The following is a 19,208-nucleotide window of genomic DNA, read 5'->3' on the forward strand; positions in this document are numbered from 1 at the left end:
ATAGAAATATGAAAAAAATATGAATGTTAAACCTGGCTGACCCGAAATGCAAATGTATAAAATGAAAACTTATAAAATATTGGAATATTGAATTGAAGTTGCCTTTAAGCAAAGGCTGTTCAGAGTAGTTTTAATGTAAGAAACTGAGTCTGAGTTGTTCACAGTGGTGATGAGTGGAACCAGACATTTAAAGGGTTTAATGCCTCTGTAGACTTCATAACACACCGTAATTACAAGAAACAGTACGGATACATTGCCTGGTGTCTCTGACGCTGGTTTGTGATAGTTTTGAGTCATGGCGGAGAAGTACATGAAGGGCGTTGTGAGGTAAAATAGTACCTTTAGTAACTTTTTTCTGTAGTGTATCATTATTATTATTATTATTATTATTATTATTTACATCAACGGGGCGATGTTAGGGAAATGGTTCAAACTTCTCTCCCCATTCTCTTCCCTCACCTTTTTTATTATTATTATTGTTATTATTATTATTCATAAACATGTACATCGTACATTTATGTTTTATTAAACACATATTTATATTTCAATTATTGACATTTGGAGTGTTTTGGAAATTTACATTTTGACAGAAAAAACAAACATGTTTAGCCCGAGGCTCCAAACCGGACCGAGGGAGAGAGGGAGTTAATGATTGGCCAGGCGAAGCAGCTTTCCACCTGCGCCGGTTTTCGCGCGAGCAAGGTCTACGCTCTCTAGAGAGAGAGAGAGAGCGAGAGAGAGAGAGAGAGAGAGCGCGAGAGAGAGAGCGCGAGAGAGAGAGGAGGGGGGGGAGGAGGGGAGAGAGAGGGGGTGAAAAAAAGAGAAAAAGTTGGCCACGCGACGGTCGGTTACGCGCGAGCCTAGAGTTTGGGAGCGCGCGCTCTCTGGCTGAAGGGCAAAGAGGAGGAAAGCAGCTCCGCCACACGAGCTCAGGACTTTTATCACATCTCAGCCCGATTCGCTGTCAGATTCACACCGTGACCGCTTGGCAGCCTGGGAGCGATTCCTGAAGCGGAATAACAACAAAAAAAGCGGAACGTGCTGCGCGCGTTCACAGAAACGTCATCGTGTTTGAGCTGAGAGGAGGCAGGCGCGAGCTGAGCCGTGACCTAGCGGAGGGCCACCACGAGACGGGCAGGAGGGAGAAGCTTATAGAGGCGCGGGGGTCGCTCTCGCGGCTTAGGAAGGCGGGATTGAACCGTGCTAGAGGTCTTTTAGCCTACGTTCACTAGTAGTAATAATAATCATCAGGGCGTACAGTGGCCTGCTGCTGTGGTCGGTTATAACGGGGCTCTACCGCCGGGAGATTATTACTATAACGGGCGCCCGAGAACTCCTCTGTGGTTGGAAGGAGTGCGTCCGTGCACGATAGACCGGATTTTACCACCTAAAGTACTGCGCCTCGTTTCTGAGCTGAAAGAGCGGAGGGGTCTTGAGCGCGTGGCTAACGCAGCGGTGTGGTTAAAGTGACCTGTCTGAGCTGGATGAGGGGTGGCGGCGGCGGCAGCAGCATCATCATCATCCGGACTGACCGACCACCTTCATCCGGCCTCCAAACTTCCCACCTTGTCATCTCAGCTGCACCTGCGTCCCACCTTGTTCGCATGAAGCAATGACCAGGGCTAGGCTCGCCCTGGCTCTAGAAGATCGGCTTGGGGAATCATCATCATCATCATCATCATCATCATGGTCTCGGCTCCGGGCTCTGGGTCCAGTGGATGTAAAGATTGAGGATCGCGCTTGGGGAAAGTAGTAGCCAGTGCTGTGTTACCGAAGTGGGGGTTCAGACTTGTTTGGGAAGCAACCAGCCATGGGCACAAGGCTGCAAGTTCTCCTCGGCATGTTTCAGGTCGTGTCTCTCACCAGAATCCCGGCGCACTGTGCCAAGGCACCGGTAAGACAAGTCGGCTAAGGCTTATTCACTAAAAGTTTGTACGTGGGGAGTCATTCAGCTACGTCTGAGCCAAGTTTAGCTCGATTTTCTCTTCATTTCGTATGTAATTGCTCTGGGGTTTTATTGCACGGAGTTAATGTCCAACACTTTTAGCCCTTTTACGGGTTTTGTGTTGAAATAACCTCACGGTCGTTGACACTGGCCATGCATTGCAAAGGTTGTGCGTTTTAAGAAAGCCCGGATACTGCAGCTAACACACATATCAACCCGATATAAACACGAGTCTTTGTGGCTATACGACATCGAGGGGACGTTATAGTGGTGTGTAGTTGAACTCGGCACTAAAGGGGTTGTATGGTGTTTCCTGAGCGGTTGTGTATCTATCCTGCTTAACTAGAAGAGACGAGGTGGTTCTCGGTACTCTGGTGAGCTACGTGAAATCGATGCCATGCTTTATGGCAGCAGACGCCCAGAATACACCGACTGACTAAGCCTTCTTTTCTAGCCTTGCTTCACTCTGAATGAAAACAGACTCATGGAGGCAGTGTTATAATGCTGCCTAGACATAGACGACCAGCATGTCAGCATTTAGAGACAATGAAGCACTTCATGAAAAACCTAAAGGCGTCTTTTACACAGCTCAAGTCGTGGCTCTGCAGTCTTGCTGACCCTGCTATGACCTTTGAGCTTCTGAACTTCTTTTCACACCTGCCTAAGGTGCCCCTATACACATATTCTCCTCCTTTCTCTCTCTCTCTTTCTCTCTCTCTCTCTCTCTCTCTCACACACTCACTCTCTCTCTCTCTCTATCTTTCTCTTACCCCCACCCGTCCCCCCTCCCCCTTTTTTCTCTTAAATGCACTTCCAATGACTCAGGCTCCTCATACCAGAGGGCTATCACACTGCTATCACCAGGTGGGGAGACAATGATGTCATCCACTGTCCATGCTTAGTCCGCTTGTTGCAGACGACTCCTTAACATTTCAGACACCCACGCACCTGCTAGGAGCTAAAAATGGGAACGCAGTCCAGCAGTTATGATTCATTTTACAACATATTTCATTGCCACATCTGCCCGGCCAGCCTGGCACAGGTGGAGGGAGGGGGGCTTGGGGGGGTGGCAGTGCCCTCCGGGAGTGAGATGGGGATCAGAAAGTGTTAGAGACGGGAGGGGTGGGGGGGAGGGCGACTGACGTAGCTGAACCAAGCTGCTGCTGCAAGAGCTGGCAGCACTGAAATGATCTGTGTGTCTGTGTGAGTTGGGGGGGGGGGGGGGGTGAGGGAGAGGGGGTGCAGTGCCAGCCTTCCTGCCAATTTCAAGCTTGGAAGCTGTATTTCACAATGACTCTGAGGCAGAGGGGGAGATGAGAAACTGGCTGATATTTCTCTCATATTGCGACACTGATGCTGTGTAATAACCTCCCAGGTTCAGCACTGTACCACATTGCACCAGTGCTGTGCAAACCACCATGTATTTATGCTTTAACTCAGAAATGAGTCTTAATATTTCTTGCTCAATGCTATATGAGCGGTTAAGTAGTGTAACATGATTTTGATACCTTAGTGAAGTGATTAGACTTTAATAATAAAAAAAACAAATCATGCAAAGCTCTTAAAATCAGTTTATTGGACATTACTTCCTACTTAATGTAATTTAATTATTTACATTTTTAATCAAGTTTAATGAAAGAATAATTACAGGCCCAGTGGTAATTACCCTACATTTTACATGTCCCAATGTTTAGTAATAAGACATACAGCGATGTTAACACACACAATATTGTTATTGTGGATGCTTTGACAAAAACAGCACTGCCCTTGCTTTGTATAATGCTCCATTTGATGTTTGTATAGCTGTTTAGTGATGCTGTGTAATAACCTCCCAAATGTAACACTGTACCACATTGCACCAGTTAAACCAGTAAATCGTCATATATTTAAGCTTCAATATCAGTTATGTGAGCAATAAAGCAGTTTTCAGATTAATCTGATCTTTAGTGGAGTAGTCTGAGCTTTATTGAAACCACACTTTAACAATTCATGCATAGCCTCTAAAATCCTTTTATTGGAATAAGAAAAAGACTCGAGAAGATTAGCTGGGAAGGTGCATTTAATTGTAAGTGTTTCTTTTTCTGCTTTTTTGTTAATCAAGTTTGATCAGAGAATCATGACAGACCTTTAATTATTGTGCAATACACATGTGCAATCCTGATGTTCAGTAATTAGACCTACAGTGATTTTAACACATTGGCTCACATTTAGCAAGCTTCATATAGTCCACATGCTTATCTGGAATTAGCTCATGGTCTTTTAAATACCACTGAATAATAGGGCTGGGCAATTAATCGAAACTGACTTTCAGAACCTCTGAACTGACGTAATCTTGCTCATATTGATTATTTAATCCTTTTTTCAATTTCCCCACTGTGTGTGTTCATGTACAGTCCCCTTAAAAATGCTACCACATGTAGTCACATGACTCCGTCCCATCCTGTCTGCAACATGGAAGCAACGTAGAGGGACACTGAGCCAACTGAGCAGCTTATATAATATTTCATAAATCGTAATCGAGGTAAAGTGTTCAGTTAATCGTGATACTAATTTGAGGTCATATCGTCCAGCACCTCTGGATAGGATAACATGCACCAATGATGTTCTCACTCTAAAACTATTGATTAATACGGCCCATAAATATGGCTCATTATTTTGAAAAAACATCACCATCTTTGCTTTATGTAATGCTCGTAATGTTCGTACAGCTGTTTCAGTGTGTGAATTAGGGCTGCACAGTTACTATACAATATGCTACTATATAACAACTTTTTTTTGCTGCTTAATGCAAAAGTTTTCCTAGCAGAGGCAGATTGTATAGATTGTGATATCCTTTACTGATGAATAATGTGTAATTAAAGAAAAAAAGACATTCAGTATATACTTATAATTATTATGATAATACCAGGTTGTGACCATGACAATACAAGGCTATGATATATTCAATGCATTATATTGAATTTTATATGGACGCATGTCCATAACCCTAGCCTGCATAGAAGCACTCTTTTTGATTAGTCTTTTTTGGAGCTGTTTTAACTGCTAAATGTCTTAATTAAATTGTTCTCATCCTTACACAGGCAACTATCATGCAAAAAAACTTGTGTCTCCAGAATGACAACTTCCCAGCAGAAAACATAATAATTATCAATGGAAGTCAATGTAAAAAGATTTTATTCCAAATACTTTTGAAGCATTTCTAATGGCCCATTCATCATGAAATGTTGACACAATGTGAAGGACAACTACGGTTCACTTCATGTCAAAATGTGAAAAATGGTAGACATGGAAATGGAAAGGTTTTTCCATGAGAGTGCAGATTTACATACATGAGTATGCACATTGGTACGGACGTGAAAGAATGCACGCTGGCAGCTGCCATATAAGGATCGTCACACATGCCGAAGAAAGCAACGACACATTCATTTACTCAAAAACACCCACCAACTCGGGCAAAGGCAGACTGTGTGACCGTGTGTGTGTGTGTTGTAGTACAAAGTCTGCTCTCTCCTAGCTGTGACCTTGTTCCACAGTGTGGACCCAACAGTACTGAGGGGCGTGTTCATGTGAACATGCTTTACTTCCTGTTCTTATCTCACTGCGCACCAGCTTGTGGGATAGTTGCAATTTTACAAATCCGTTTGATTACATTTTGGGTTGAAATTATGGTCACAGAGCTAGAGCAATGGCATTTCCACTGGTGTTTCACTTCCTATATAGCTTGTCATTGTCAGCATGCTTGGCACTGATGTTCTTGGATCATGTTTAAATAATGTTAGTCATGGTCCAAACGAACAGATAATTCATGGTCTAGAGCACTCAGAGTGATCGAGACTTGCAGCTTTTTGTTACACTGATTAGAATAAATCCCCTGTAACGTTGTTCTCTTCATCAACAGTTTGTGAGGTTACAGTCTATATAACATACTGGTGCAGTTTCCCATGTGTTATCATGTATTATTATATATTTGTAGAAAATGAACCTGCTAGAACTGTTAGATGTAGAGCCAGCTATTCAGTTTAGTCTAATGTTGTTGTTGCTGTGTCTGTACTTACTGTATGTTATGTCTGATTATATCTGTGTGTGTTCTCCTTCAGTTAGCTCACTGGCAGCCCCCAGAGAGACACAGATCAGAAGAAGGTACTCATTCTCTACACTCTGATTCAGAAACACTTATTGATGTCTTGAATAGCTAGGACTGAAAGTTGCTTAGTACACACGTGTTGTTCTAATCAACTGATCAGTGTATTGCTACTGTCACACAAACACCTTCACAGGTCACACTGTTAAAAGTGTTATTCCAAGTCATTGTGGAGCATTTCTATTGGTCTATTCTACATAAGAGTTTGATACAATATAAACAACAATTGACATATTAAAAGTATATTAAACCATTGAAAAATGTGTGACAGAACTAAGAATTAATATAACTAATTAACTGATGAATATGACTACATATATACTATAATTGGACCTTTTAGTTTGAGAATGTACCATGAGAAATAAACATTTAAAGTGGTCTAAGACTACCTGGAATAAAATTGTGTTTCACTGGCACCTGTTTTTTACTGGCACCATGCCTAATGCCAGGCATGGAGTAAATGGGTATAACCAAGTATTGAGCTGTGGAGCAGTGAAACTGTGTTCTCTGGAGTGATGGTTGGTGCTCCGTCCAATACTTTTGGGATGAGTTAGGGAGTTGGGGATGAGGTGGGGTGATGATCATCCAACATCCTGACCTTACTAACGCTCTTGTTGCTGAATGCAATCAAACTCTCACAGGAGTGCTCCAAAATCTAGTAGAAAGCCTCTCCAGGACACAGTAGTTACTGAATATTCATAATAATTACTGGATCCCTTAATAATCCCAAGTAGGCTGCATCCAAAATCCATTAAACTGGACGCTATTTTAAGGGCATAGTGTCTTTCGCACTCTATTGTTCATCTCCCTTTACATTTTGTCTGTCATTGTCTTTTTGTGTCAGTCCCTTATCACTCTCTATCTCTTTCTTCCTTTCTCTCTCAGTCATCAGATGGTTGGATGTGTACCAGCGGAGCGGCTGCCAGCCAAGGGAGACGTTAGTAGAGGTGTGGCAGGAGCTCCCGTGGGAGACACACAGCCTCTTCCTGCCGTCGTGTGTTCCGCTCAGACGCTGTGGGGGCTGCTGTTCTGATGAGGCCCTCGAATGTGTGCCCTTACACACAGATACACTCACCATGGAGGTAGCGTGATTAGCACAATTAAACTGAAATATATGGATGTTTATTATACATGCATTCACCTTTGCAGTTGCACCCTTTGCTGACACAGATGTAGAAATGCACACATACAGCTTGTTTTGTCCCTGTAGCAGGTAAACATGAACCTACTGGCACCATGCTTAATGCCAGGCATGGGGTAGAGGGAAAAAAGGCAATTAAAAAAAAATGATGAAGCAGGATTTTTTTTTAATCCCCTTGATTTCAGAAGAAACAATGAATGAGCAGGTGTCCCAATACTTTTGCCCATATAATGTATGTACATATCCACAATACAAATATGCATACATCTATGGCATAGAAAGCATAGAAATAATAAGGCAGTAAAAATACTTTATGGTACATGCACCCACACACCAACTGTCTCCGCACAAAGTGAGATCTTAGAATCTCACTCATTGTGGAAAAAAGTGTTTGGACAGAGACACACACACACACACTCACCCACAGCGTGAGGCAGTCATACATATTCAGAAAGGGGAGGATGAAGTCTCCTGTGGAATGAACTAGGCTGGATGGGACTCTGGTCACGTAGTGTTTTGAGAGATTGAAGGATAAAAGATGGAGTCATTACTATGCAGAGCTATGTGTGTGAGTAAGTAAGTGTGTGTGTGTGTGTGTTTGTGTCTTAATGCTGATTCCTGAGTACTATGTTTCTGTCTAACCTTCACAGCTTATGAAAACCACATATATGCAGCATGAACTGGTGCAGTTACCCTTCGTAGAGCATAGCCAGTGTGAGTGCAGGTGAGCCATCCACACACACACACACACACACAGACACATACATTGCTGAATATATATCCATCCGTTGACTGTCTGACATACTGATCTGTGCGCATCCACATACCACACTTCACACAGCAATCAGTGTAGTGTAGACAAAATGGCGATCTTGTGGCCTAATTAAATTTCAAATAAATTAAAAAAGGTCATGTATGTTAGGATTCATTTCCAAGAAAATAAATCTGTGTTTGAATGAACAATCTATCAAATATTGAGTGAAGTTCACTGTGGTCACGTAAATACACTCTCAACCAGTCATATGCTTAAATACCTTCTGTCCCAATGGAGGCCTTTTTGTACGCAGTCAGAAAAAGAAAAAAAACTATACCCCCAAAAGCGGAGTAGCCCCGAAAAGCCCCTTTTTTTCTGGCGTCCAGCCGTGCTGTCTGTATTGGGTCTTTATAAGGGCATTGTACGATTCGCATCAAAAGCTCTTTCACAGTTCAGGGGTTAGGATTAGGGTCATGGGTGGAGCTGAGCGATCAGTAAGATCATTTACATGTGGTCCTCTTGCTTTCCTTCCATTGTAAAACCAAGCTGCCATGTATACACTGGGCCTTGCCATGCTGAACCCATCAAACACACCACTGACTTACCAAGAGTTTCTCAACCTTAACCTTGCCTGCTGCCAGTGCAACTTTATTTACTCCAGTCAGGCTGTTTTTTGTGTGTACAGTGCTGGAGTTTTTTCTGCTGCATCATTCTAAACACTGGAAGCCAAGTTCCTCTTGGAACACTCTTAGATGTCAACGTCTGTAAGCCACTGTTAGGAATTGTCTGAATCTGTCTGAATCTGACATTAATTTGCCTCTCTGTTGTTGTCCTGTTGTTTCCTCCAGGCTAAAGGCAGGACTTCATACAGAGCCAACCAGGTAAAGGATATGTGTGTGTGCTGGGATTTTTGAGTGTGTATGTGCGAGTGTATATAACTGTATTTAGGTCATGACGTAGCTTTAGCCATTTCAAGTTTATATACACACTCTTACTCACTCTCTCTCCCGCTCACTCTCTTTCTCTGATTCTGTCTAACACACACACACTTCCACCGTGCAGGCTGTAGTCTGGCACTGCTTGCAGAGTTAATGTAGTGTGAGAGCACCAGCCGCCCTGCTTTTAGAGCAGCCAGCTCATTACTTGTCTTATCACGTACACTCCGGCCAAATCAATTAATGTAGCACTTGTATTGAATTAGCACAATTACAGCTGCTGGTTATAAAAGCCACTGTAAATATGCATTCAGCTGTAAGTGGAGTTGACAGATTTGTACTCGGGCCACCAAATCAATGGATCTTGTGGCCAAAATAAAGAATGTTTGGCTAAAATTAACAATTTTAAAAAGATAGATTTAAATAACTCTCAGTGGAAGTCAATGTAAAAAATAATATATTAAAAAATCATTTTGGACCATTCCTATTCCTCATTTAATTCTGACACACTGTAAATAATATACACACATATACATGTATAGTATTTACTATGCACAAGTGTAAACAGTCTACTTTTGGTGGCGACTGTGGTGGTCCCCGCTGCCAATCTTGTGCATCCTGATGTCATCTGGTCATCTCGGTAATTAGGGTATTAAACCAGCTAATTTAACACCTTATTGTATTTCAAATTAACAATGCTGTAACCAGGAGCACCAGCCAACAGATTCTGGCTACCACTGGCTGCTCGTTGGCTGGTAGTTTTAGACATTCTAGCATCATAACATCAGCTTGTGTGCTTTTAAATCATTTATTTCTTTATATATTTATGGAATATGTATGGCATCATATTATTCGCATCATCATCAAGTTTTTGAATCTTAGCATGAAAACTTTCCATATGCATTACGAGAAAAAAGTGCATCAGAAACCACATGCATCCACAAGAAATGATGAGAGACATCTAAATAATTGAAAAATGACTTTTTCCATGGTACTGTTTTGGCACCGTCCTGAAGAAACCCACAGAATCCTGTTGCTAGAAAGCAAATCTATCCCAGTTTGAAAGATTTAGCCACTGCTCATTCCCTCTATCCACTTTCCACATAGAAAACTCCATAATGCAGGAATATGCAAAGATTTAAGCATTAGTTAACATCATTCCATGTCATACGTTTTTGCTGGTCCTGAACAGTTAGCTGCAAAAAGTCACCTTGAAGAAACTGAAGCTGTTTGAACACAACAACCGACCGGCTCTGTCTATATAGTGAACTTGTTGATGTTAATATGGCTAGAGGAAGTGACTAGAGGCTTCACTTTCCTGAATTGCTGTGTGGGGGTCCAGCTGGCGTGCGCCTGCAAAGCTGAACGTGAGTCAGAGCCCAGAACTCTGTCTGAGAGTTGAGAAACAGAACATTCGTTTTATTGCTTAATTAGGCCACTGGCCTCCCGGGGGGCTCCCGAAAAGAAGCTTGGGAATCACAGGAATTAAGAAAGCAAGTCACATGATGCTAAAATCAGTCATTTTGATGTGTCAGCCCTGTGTGTAGCACTGACCGTGACACCATTAGCATAGGGTAAAGTGTTGCTGCAAGGAACTTCACACTAACTGTGCTTATCCATCTCTGTCCAAAAGGGAAGACCCACGGCCAACGAGAAGAGGGAAAAAAAGGGAGAGGGGAAAGCGAAAGAAACACGTCAAGATAAAAGCCACGTATGTTTTTTGGTTGTGTTTTTTTATCATGCTGTGGAATATTCATGGAATTCATGAACTCTCTCACATTTCATTTTTTTCGTTAGGATATACACTGAGAAATCCAGAGAGTGCCTTAATTTGATATGACATCTATATGACATGACAACTCAATCCGTTCCAAATGTTTTTCTATGGTCCATAATAATCCATTGTATAAAGTGGATATACTTTACCTGCCACACTACCAAACTGCCTGTGATAGAGGACCAGTTGCACCTGTTTCAACAGTTTTCTATAGCATTGCAGCATGTGTACAGCGTTGTTAAAAAACACCAAACCAACCTATATCCAAACCAAACCAATATCATATAGAATTTAGAGTCTATATAGAATCTAAATAACTATATATATATATAAATATATATATATATATATATATATATATATATATATATATGTATATATTTATATATATATATATATATATATTTATTTTTTTTTTTTTTTTACAAGGTTTAAACATGTTCTTGTTTTAACGTGCTGTGATGCACGTAAGCACATACTTTATTCATTTCCACATAAATACCCATTAATTATGCTCCTCGAGAGAGAGAGTTTAACAGATTTCCTCTCCCCTCTTTTATCCCTTCGTCATATGTATGAAAAGGGCAAGCAGAGGGCACTCTTTTTGGATTGTCTCTCCCTCCCTGCTATCCATCATTCTCCCTTCTATGGAATGAGTTAGTGGCAGGTGTGAAATCAGGCTAATTTGTGGGCCTCCCCATCCCCCCAGCGTGGCTCCCAGCTTCCTTAACCACTTACTCTCAGACAAAGATAGATTTCTTCCTTAATTAACTCACTCGACTGTAGATTTCCCCTTTTCCCTTTCAAATTGGTTAACAGGGGGGGAGAGAGCCTGTCCTAGAGTCTGGCTGGCCTGGCTTTGTGAACAGCACATTAGAAAAGCACTAGACACCCAGGGTCTTTTAAGCTGAGGATAAAAAGATGAGTAGAGATCTAGGTCATATAGGCGAAGGACTTTAGAGCAGTTTTGCAAGTAATGAACCACTTGAGCAACTCCACAAGTTATTAGAACTATAAAGAAATATATATACATATATACATATACAGAATGATGAATGGAGCTACATATCCAGACAGACATGCTTTGCCAAAAGTACAAGTTATTCCCAAAACACTTGAAAATACAAGGTTTTGTGCAACAGTATGTTTATCTGCTATTAGCAATATACTTATACAGTATTGTTATCCTTGCTGTTATTCTTATAGGACTGCAGCCCCAACTACACCTCCCCCTCCCACTCTCCCACACAGCACAGCCCCTCTGCCGCTTGCTGTCATTCAGTGTCCGCCCTGTCCTGGCCGCAGGATGATATCACAGCCCCCTACCTGTGAGTGCACGTGCAGTCTGAGAGAGACAAGCTGCACAAAGAGAGGCAAGAGACTCAACCAGCACAGATGCAGGTGAACACACACACGCACACAAACACACACACACATGAACACACCTTCTTCTGCTGCCACTTCTATTACTCCCTCTCTAGTAACTAAAGGCTAGAGGTGTCTGATACACTATATGTCCAAAAGTTTGTGGTCACCTCTTATTATTAGTGAATATAGCTGAATTAAAGTGCACCTCCATGGAAAACATGGTGAGTAGAATGTGACGCTCTGGAGGAACTGTACACGAGCCGAAATTCACCTTGCCCAATGCCAACAGTCTGCTTGGGGAGTATAAACCTCCTAGCACTGAGATGTAAATATGTGGAATTGCATTTTCTAGAGAGTGCTAGAGCTCCCTCCAATAGCTTTGGAATGAGCCGGTGTAATGTTTATGATATAGACCTAAGTTGTGACCTCACTAATGCTAAATCTAGTGGAATGCCCTACATGAAGAGTAGACAGGTAGGGATCAAATACCCTTGATTTTGGAAAATAAATTGGATGAGAACATATCCACATACCTTTCGCCATATAGTGTATATTTACTGATGATATACAGCCAGGTCTATAAGAATTTTAGCAAATACATATTTTTGCAAATTTGTCTCTGTACATCACCTCAGTGGAGTAAAGCAAAAGTTGACTGATGTTGTTTAGAATAGAGATTGAATGTACTATTACAGAAATTAGGGGGAATGAGGAATAATGTTTTTTAATACGTTGATGCAAATCCTGTGCGGTCAGTGACTGCCTGAAGTCAAAAAATGAGGCTTTCACAGCAGCCTCCTTCAGTTGCTTGTTTGTGGGTCTTTCTAACTTCAGTTTTGTCTTCTAAAGTGAAAAGCATGCTCAATTGGTTGAGGTCACGTGACTGACTTAAATGCCATTTAAGAACGTTCCCTTTCTTTGTCTGAAAAAGCTCTTGGGTTGCTTTTGCTTTTCACTATCCATCTGTAGTGTGAAGCGCCATCCTATACGTTTTGCAAGATTTGACTGAATCTGAGCAAAATGTATAGCTCTACACATATTAGAATTTATCCTGCTCTTTTTTTATTACCTACATCAATTAACAGCAGTTACACAGTTTTTATTGCCAGCTATACAAGCCCATGCAAATAACAGTGCTTTCACCATGTTTGACACATGGTGTGGTTTGCTTTGTATGATGAACCCTTCCTTTCCTTCTTTATTCTCAAGTTAATCTTGATTTCATCTGTCCAAAGAATTTCGTTCCAGAACTGGGCAGGCTTTTATGTTTTCTTGCAGTTTCACTTTTACTTTCATGAAGGCATCTCTTTACTGTAAACTTGTACAAAGCAAATGCAAAAAAAACATTGTGTCACTGTTCAAACACTTATGGGCCTGACTGTGTAATGCTGTATAGCCAAATTAATGGTTCTGGTCTGATGTTGGCATTGTAACCAAAAAGTACAGCAGATAACTTATACATGTCTAAGCAGGAGCTCAACTGCTATACCAAAATCATCAAAAAGCATTTTGAGTAAGATTTGTGACCTTCACATTTGCTTGTATTATACTGTTTCTACTAAACACAGAAATACTTCTCATGTCAGATATAATTCTGTCTGATATATCTTAACCCTTTTAGTATTAGTTACCAAATGTTGTTATTGGTCCAGAAATTCCAGATGAGTGACAACACTTTGAAAACACTATGGCCCTATTTTTACCCCTTGTTCTGCTTTTATTTCAGATGCGAGTCCATAAGGGTATAAAGAGGTGAGGAGTCTCTCTGTCCCCTGGTTACAAGCACAGTAACCTCATCCATCTTTAAAGAAGGTGAAAGGTTTATCCATGCTCTCTGTTCCTACCGTGGAGCTCTGGAGTAGGGGTCAGCCCATCAAGAGTAGCTGGATTCTGGGACGTGAACCTTTTCCCTCCCCGCTCCCGCCCCACCACTCTCTAAACACATTTAGTGCAGTGTAAGATGCATGTATTCAAATCGGTATCTGTGTTCCAATACTGGTTGTGTGTATACCAAGAGTCAAATCTCACCACCAAGCTTCTAAATCATCTTGCTGCAGCAGTGCACCATGCATATCATAACGGTCCAATCATGTCCACAATGGAGAAGTGGGAGTGGGAGAAGTGACTGTTGGAGGCACTGGAGAAGGATGGTGCGTTTGCTGGCACATACCCTTTGTCTTTGCGCAGCATTAACCTGTGGATAATACACACAACTGAACCAAGGACATCAAAGCCCACTCAGTATGACGGGCTAAAGATTCATGTGAATAGGTTGTCGCTTGCAATCACATGATTCATATGGCTGGCTTTGAATCTGAGACCTTATGTGGACAGGGTGTTCTGAATTTAAAAAATATTGTGAGCCATTTTGTTTTAACAAAACTGAACCCTAGAAACTTGTCTATTCCGCAGAAAACCACAAAATTGTCCTGGTTAGTAGAAGAATCTGTCATAAGGACGTCTCCCCCATTTGTTCTGGGCCTATATACTGCGTCTAATTGAGGGACTGGTAAGGAGATGTGCTGAATGGATGGGTGGATGGATGGGTGTCTGTGTGGTCTCTGTATTGAGTGATTAAGGCATCTCTGCATCAGGCTTGATTTATTCTCGGCCTCCGTAAGCCCATCATGCGGCCCCGGGGGACTGTATCAATACAGCTTTTTGTTTGTTTGTTTGATTTGCTTTTTTTCTCACTCTTTCCTTTGGGGAATGAATGAGTCTTTTCCTCCAGCCAGGCAGTGAGAGGAATGTCAATAGTAAAAGAGACCTGGCTACATTCCACTGGTGCTCACAACACACACACACACACCCACAAACACAACAACCTCTCTAACCCCTTACCCATACACCTTCTTTGTCTAATCTTTCCTTTTCAATTCTGTGTTTTCTTCTCCGTCCTTCACCTCACCTATACACACACTTATCTTTACTTTTTACTCTGTCTCAATTTTCCTGTCTCTACCTCCTTCTGTACGTCTTAGTTGCGCATACACACACCCAGACATATAGCACACAGGTAGATATAAGCTTTTCTTTGTTAATACCGAGAGAAGAAATTCAGAGTTATTTTATAGTGTTTATTTCATATTCAATTGTTATGTAAGTCCTACTAATGTTATTGTAGTCCTTTCATGTTCCTTTCTTTATTGTTTAGGGTTTTTTTGTGTGTGTTTCTTGTTAATCTGTCTTAAAGAAACAGCCTGGGTGGCCTGCTGTGTACATAATCTAAGCCCTAGTATACGCAAGAAGGATCCAGCCCTGTAAGACAGAGGGAGACGTGTTGAATCAGTTGCAACCATAAATCTCAGCAGTAACCATATAAACGTGATAAAATATATATAAAACAAAACAACAACTCTGATTTAGATGTTCGTTTTTTAGATTTACAAATCTGTTGCATTCTGCACTGACTGTAGGGTGTCTGAAATATGATGTATTTATTTTTATATTGAGTTGCATTTTATATTGAGCTTTTCAGTGTTGCTTTGGGATATTTTCGTGACACACATTCAACTATAACTGTGAGACTATTAGCGTATTGGATGAGATGGAAGAAGAGATAGAGTTCAGTATTTCGTCTAGAAGTCATAATTGATCATAGCCGTCCGTCAACGCTCAGGTCCATGAAATTGTAATGTTCTTTAAGTTGTGAATATATCTATATATATATGTAAGTATATACTGTACGTTTAGGTGAAGGTAACAAACAGTATCCACCCTTTTGCCAGCTAACTACCTTAAAGCCTCATCCTGTAGCCTGTCGAAATCCATGATGCAAACGAGGGTCACTAAGATTTTGCAATAATTGAATGGAATTGAACGCCCTTAGGGAGACCCTTTATTAAGTACATGTCTGCAATAATGTAAATAAAAAGGTCCCTGGCTGCTTGCTTCCTTCAAACTATAGTAGTGGGTGCTCATTCCATTTTCTATGGTTTCTATAGTTCTCCCACCCCCTGTGAACTCTCAAAGCCATTTATTTGTGCAGCTTTGTTATGATAAGTTTTTTCCCCCCTCTATGGACCAGACACTGTGGTGTCCTGTCGTTGGCCTGAGTCCTCCCTCGAATGACCGTAATCCAATCCCTGGGTAAATTGTTCCAGATCTCGTCCCACTTTGTGTAGTGAAGTGTACCAACCACCTCAACCACTCTCTGTACAGCTAAACTAAATTTACTGCTAAAAGAAATCATGGGAATAGAATAAGCAAATATACCAACTGCATATACTGTATATGAATGTACTTGTCGAAAATCCAGTGTTTCCGTGCTCCTTCACTGTTGTACAGAAGGCATTGTAGGATTCAGCCGTGTTCCAACTTTGTTAGCGTGAGTCAAGATTCACGGCTTCGAAAGAGAGCTGAAACCAAACTAGACGCCACTCTGTAAAGCTATGCTCTATATTCTGTGTAACCTATAAGTGTATAATGGTAATAATCGATAGTCTTACTGCTGCTACACCATTTGTGCCCTATTCTCCTGTTTGTGAACAAGTTTGTGTTACAGTGTACAATCCGAGGGTCAGAACACATAATCACAATCATGTCTACGATGTGTATATAAGCTGACATACATTCAATAGACATCCAATCAGCAACAGCCATAATGTAATGTTCAGTATACTGTACTATTAAAGTGAAATGTCCTATTTTTGAGAAGCCTTTGTGGTTATTGGTGACTTTGAAAATGCCCTCGCCTGTCTCATCTCCCTGTAAAACACCCTGGCTTCTTATCCTTGATCATCTTTGTCTGATTCATGGCCCTTATCGCTCATTTAGACCTCCCCTCCCCATTGTCTGTCCTCCATCCCTCGCTCCCGCTCTCGTTTTTTTCTACCTCGTTTAGTGGTAATGAAAGACAAACATGGCGATAATTATCACGCGCCTCTGGGAGGGAACAGGCAGGCTGCTGCCAGCGGCAGGGTGATGTGAGAAATAATATTATCTCTCCCCCCCCTTCGCACGGCTGCTGCTGAGTCAGTGACTTTGTCTCACCAGCTCACAAAAACATGCTGTGAATCAGCTAATGTGCTGCTGGTGTCATCTGTCAAGCAGTAGGGATAGGTGGATTGAAACTGAAGTATCGATACTTCTGATTCCGACATTTCATTACTGAGAGTCGATTCTCACACCAAATCCCTCAATATCTATCTTCATACAAAACCAAATGGGTATCTGGTAGTGCAAAAATGGTACTCGCTGCAAGCTGCACTCTGCAACAATCATAACTACCCTTCCACACTTCAGATCCTTCTCCTGTCTCCCACTGGAAAGTGCTACGATCATTTTTCTCTCATCTGTTTCCATCTCCGTTAACCTTCTTTGTCCTCTCATTTTGAGACCAGCAAGATCTTGCCCACCTGCCCTATGGCTGATGGATGTTCTGCGAAACAACCAAAGAGAATTAAAATTGGCTGAGAGAAGGTGGAGGAAATTGCGACGAGACATTAGACCTCTGCCCATATCGATCTCTCCTTTCTAGGTTGTAAAAGAAAATAACTACTGCAAAATCATTTTTCACAGAGAAACTAGAAGCATCAGCTCCACCATGTACTGAGGCGAAGGTCAACAAGATCTGCCAAGTCTTTCCTACTATCTCCACCCCTCATGTCAGAAACCATCCTCCTCCTTCCACTGTCTGGTGGCAGGCTAAACTGGCTAAAAAGGGGGAGCACAGACATGAGGGTTCCCTGAGACATCAGCAGCCCTTTGCCTCACTGTCAGCGCAGCATCAGCAGTGGCATCCGCCCTCACATTTCTTTGAATAAGCTTATATATATATATATATATATATATATATTTTTTTTTTATACACACAATATCTGTTTGTAGTAGCTAGTAGTACTAGTGAGGATACTCCTCAAAGCCAACTTCAAAGGTATTGGATTGAGCACCATCATGCTTCTCTACATGGACTAGATAAGCTGTGTGTGTGTGTGTGCATTTGCACATCTGCATTAGCAACGGGTGCAACTTCAAGTAGCTAAAGGGGTGTCCACAAACATTTAATTGAACTCTGAGTGGTTTTAGACGTAGTTTAGGTTAGTTCATGCCAGCCTTCTATGAAGCTTCTCTAAACTCATAACAATGAAAGAGCGCATTTGTGGGCAGAGCAAGGACAGGTCAGTTGGGTCAACACTATTATGAAAGCTCAGCTGTCAGGGCCGCTTGTTGTTGGCAGTTTTATAAAGGTCAGTGTTCATGGCTAGCATGTTTTGCAGCAAAGCTCTTCTGTGCTTTGTGTTTATGTTATATCCATTATTCGCTCACTTGGGGGGGGGGGGGTGTTTTTATGCAGTCCCAGATATCTGATTCTGGTGACATTATCAAAGCCCAGCATCATTTCCATTACATCATCCATAAGGGACAAAGAGAGAGTGGATGAATATACATTCAGGATGATGCAATGAACTTAATGAACTTATTTCGATAAGTGCATGTGTGTGTGTCTGTGAGAAAAGCAAAGGAGTTAGAAGCAGCCACAGTCTCTAAGCCTGTGCTGGTCTACCTGTCTGTCAGGCCTCTGTGCCAGGACTAAATTTAGCAACTCTGCTCAAAATTAGGAGAGAGAGAGAGTCATCCAATGGATGAGTCATCCATTGAGAGGCTGGGGTATATTTCCATCCCGCTTTCTTTCTGTCATCCTCCTCCTCGTCCTCCTCCTCTGTGTCTTACCCGTCTCTGTTAATCTCTGCGAGACGTATAGTGGTCAAAGGAAAAGCATTTTTCATCTCTTATATAGAACTGAGACTCTCGGCCTTAAGCTGAAAAACAAACAGGGCCTGTTCGCTTTATCATGACTCTTTTTCTTTCTCCCCAGGGGTTCTATCTTCCTCTCTCACACTCAACCCTTACATTTCCATCTCAAAACAAAGTCATGTTTATTTCCATCTATCCATCTATATCTCCCTCACTCTTTTACTCTCTCTCTCTCTGTCTGTGGCAGTAATGATAAAACGCTGGCTGTGTTTACACTGTGAATCTTTGTTGAAGCAGCTGTGTTCGGGGAGGCTCTGGATGGTATCTGGACAACATGAATGTACGTGCATGCATGTTTTGATGGCATCTGAGAGAGACAACAGCGGGTGCATTTATATGTAAGAGAAAGAGAGACATGGACTGGAACACAGTGCTTGTGTTGGTCTGATAG

General features: G+C 41.7%; 1 protein-coding gene across 1 annotated transcript; it reads left to right on the plus strand.

Annotated features, from left to right (window-relative positions):
• Positions 1-842: 842 nt before the first annotated feature.
• Positions 843-16,707, plus strand: vegfba (vascular endothelial growth factor Ba). Its single transcript, XM_072663562.1, has 8 exons — positions 843-1,894; positions 6,043-6,085; positions 6,972-7,168; positions 7,878-7,951; positions 8,830-8,862; positions 10,550-10,627; positions 11,900-12,094; positions 13,788-16,707. The coding sequence occupies exons 1-8, from the start codon at positions 1,811-1,813 to the stop codon at positions 13,807-13,809; spliced, it is 726 nt and encodes a 241-aa protein (XP_072519663.1). The 5' UTR covers positions 843-1,810; the 3' UTR covers positions 13,810-16,707.
• Positions 16,708-19,208: the final 2,501 nt, after the last annotated feature.

The sequence above is a fragment of the Salminus brasiliensis genome, chromosome 19, assembly GCF_030463535.1.
Source record: "Salminus brasiliensis chromosome 19, fSalBra1.hap2, whole genome shotgun sequence".
NCBI classification, from domain to species: Eukaryota; Metazoa; Chordata; class Actinopteri; order Characiformes; family Bryconidae; genus Salminus; species Salminus brasiliensis.

What these genes read in the sequence shown, in the direction of transcription:
- vegfba (XM_072663562.1), top strand. Translation starts at nt 1,811, where the DNA reads ATGGGCACAAGGCTGCAAGTTCTCCTCGGCATGTTTCAGGTCGTGTCT. An exon ending in CTTCATACAGAGCCAACCAG is followed by an intron (nt 8,863 to 10,549) that starts GTAAAGGATATG and finishes TCTGTCCAAAAG; the next exon opens with GGAAGACCCACGGCCAACGA. An exon ending in CTCAACCAGCACAGATGCAG is followed by an intron (nt 12,095 to 13,787) that starts GTGAACACACAC and finishes CTTTTATTTCAG; the next exon opens with ATGCGAGTCCATAAGGGTAT.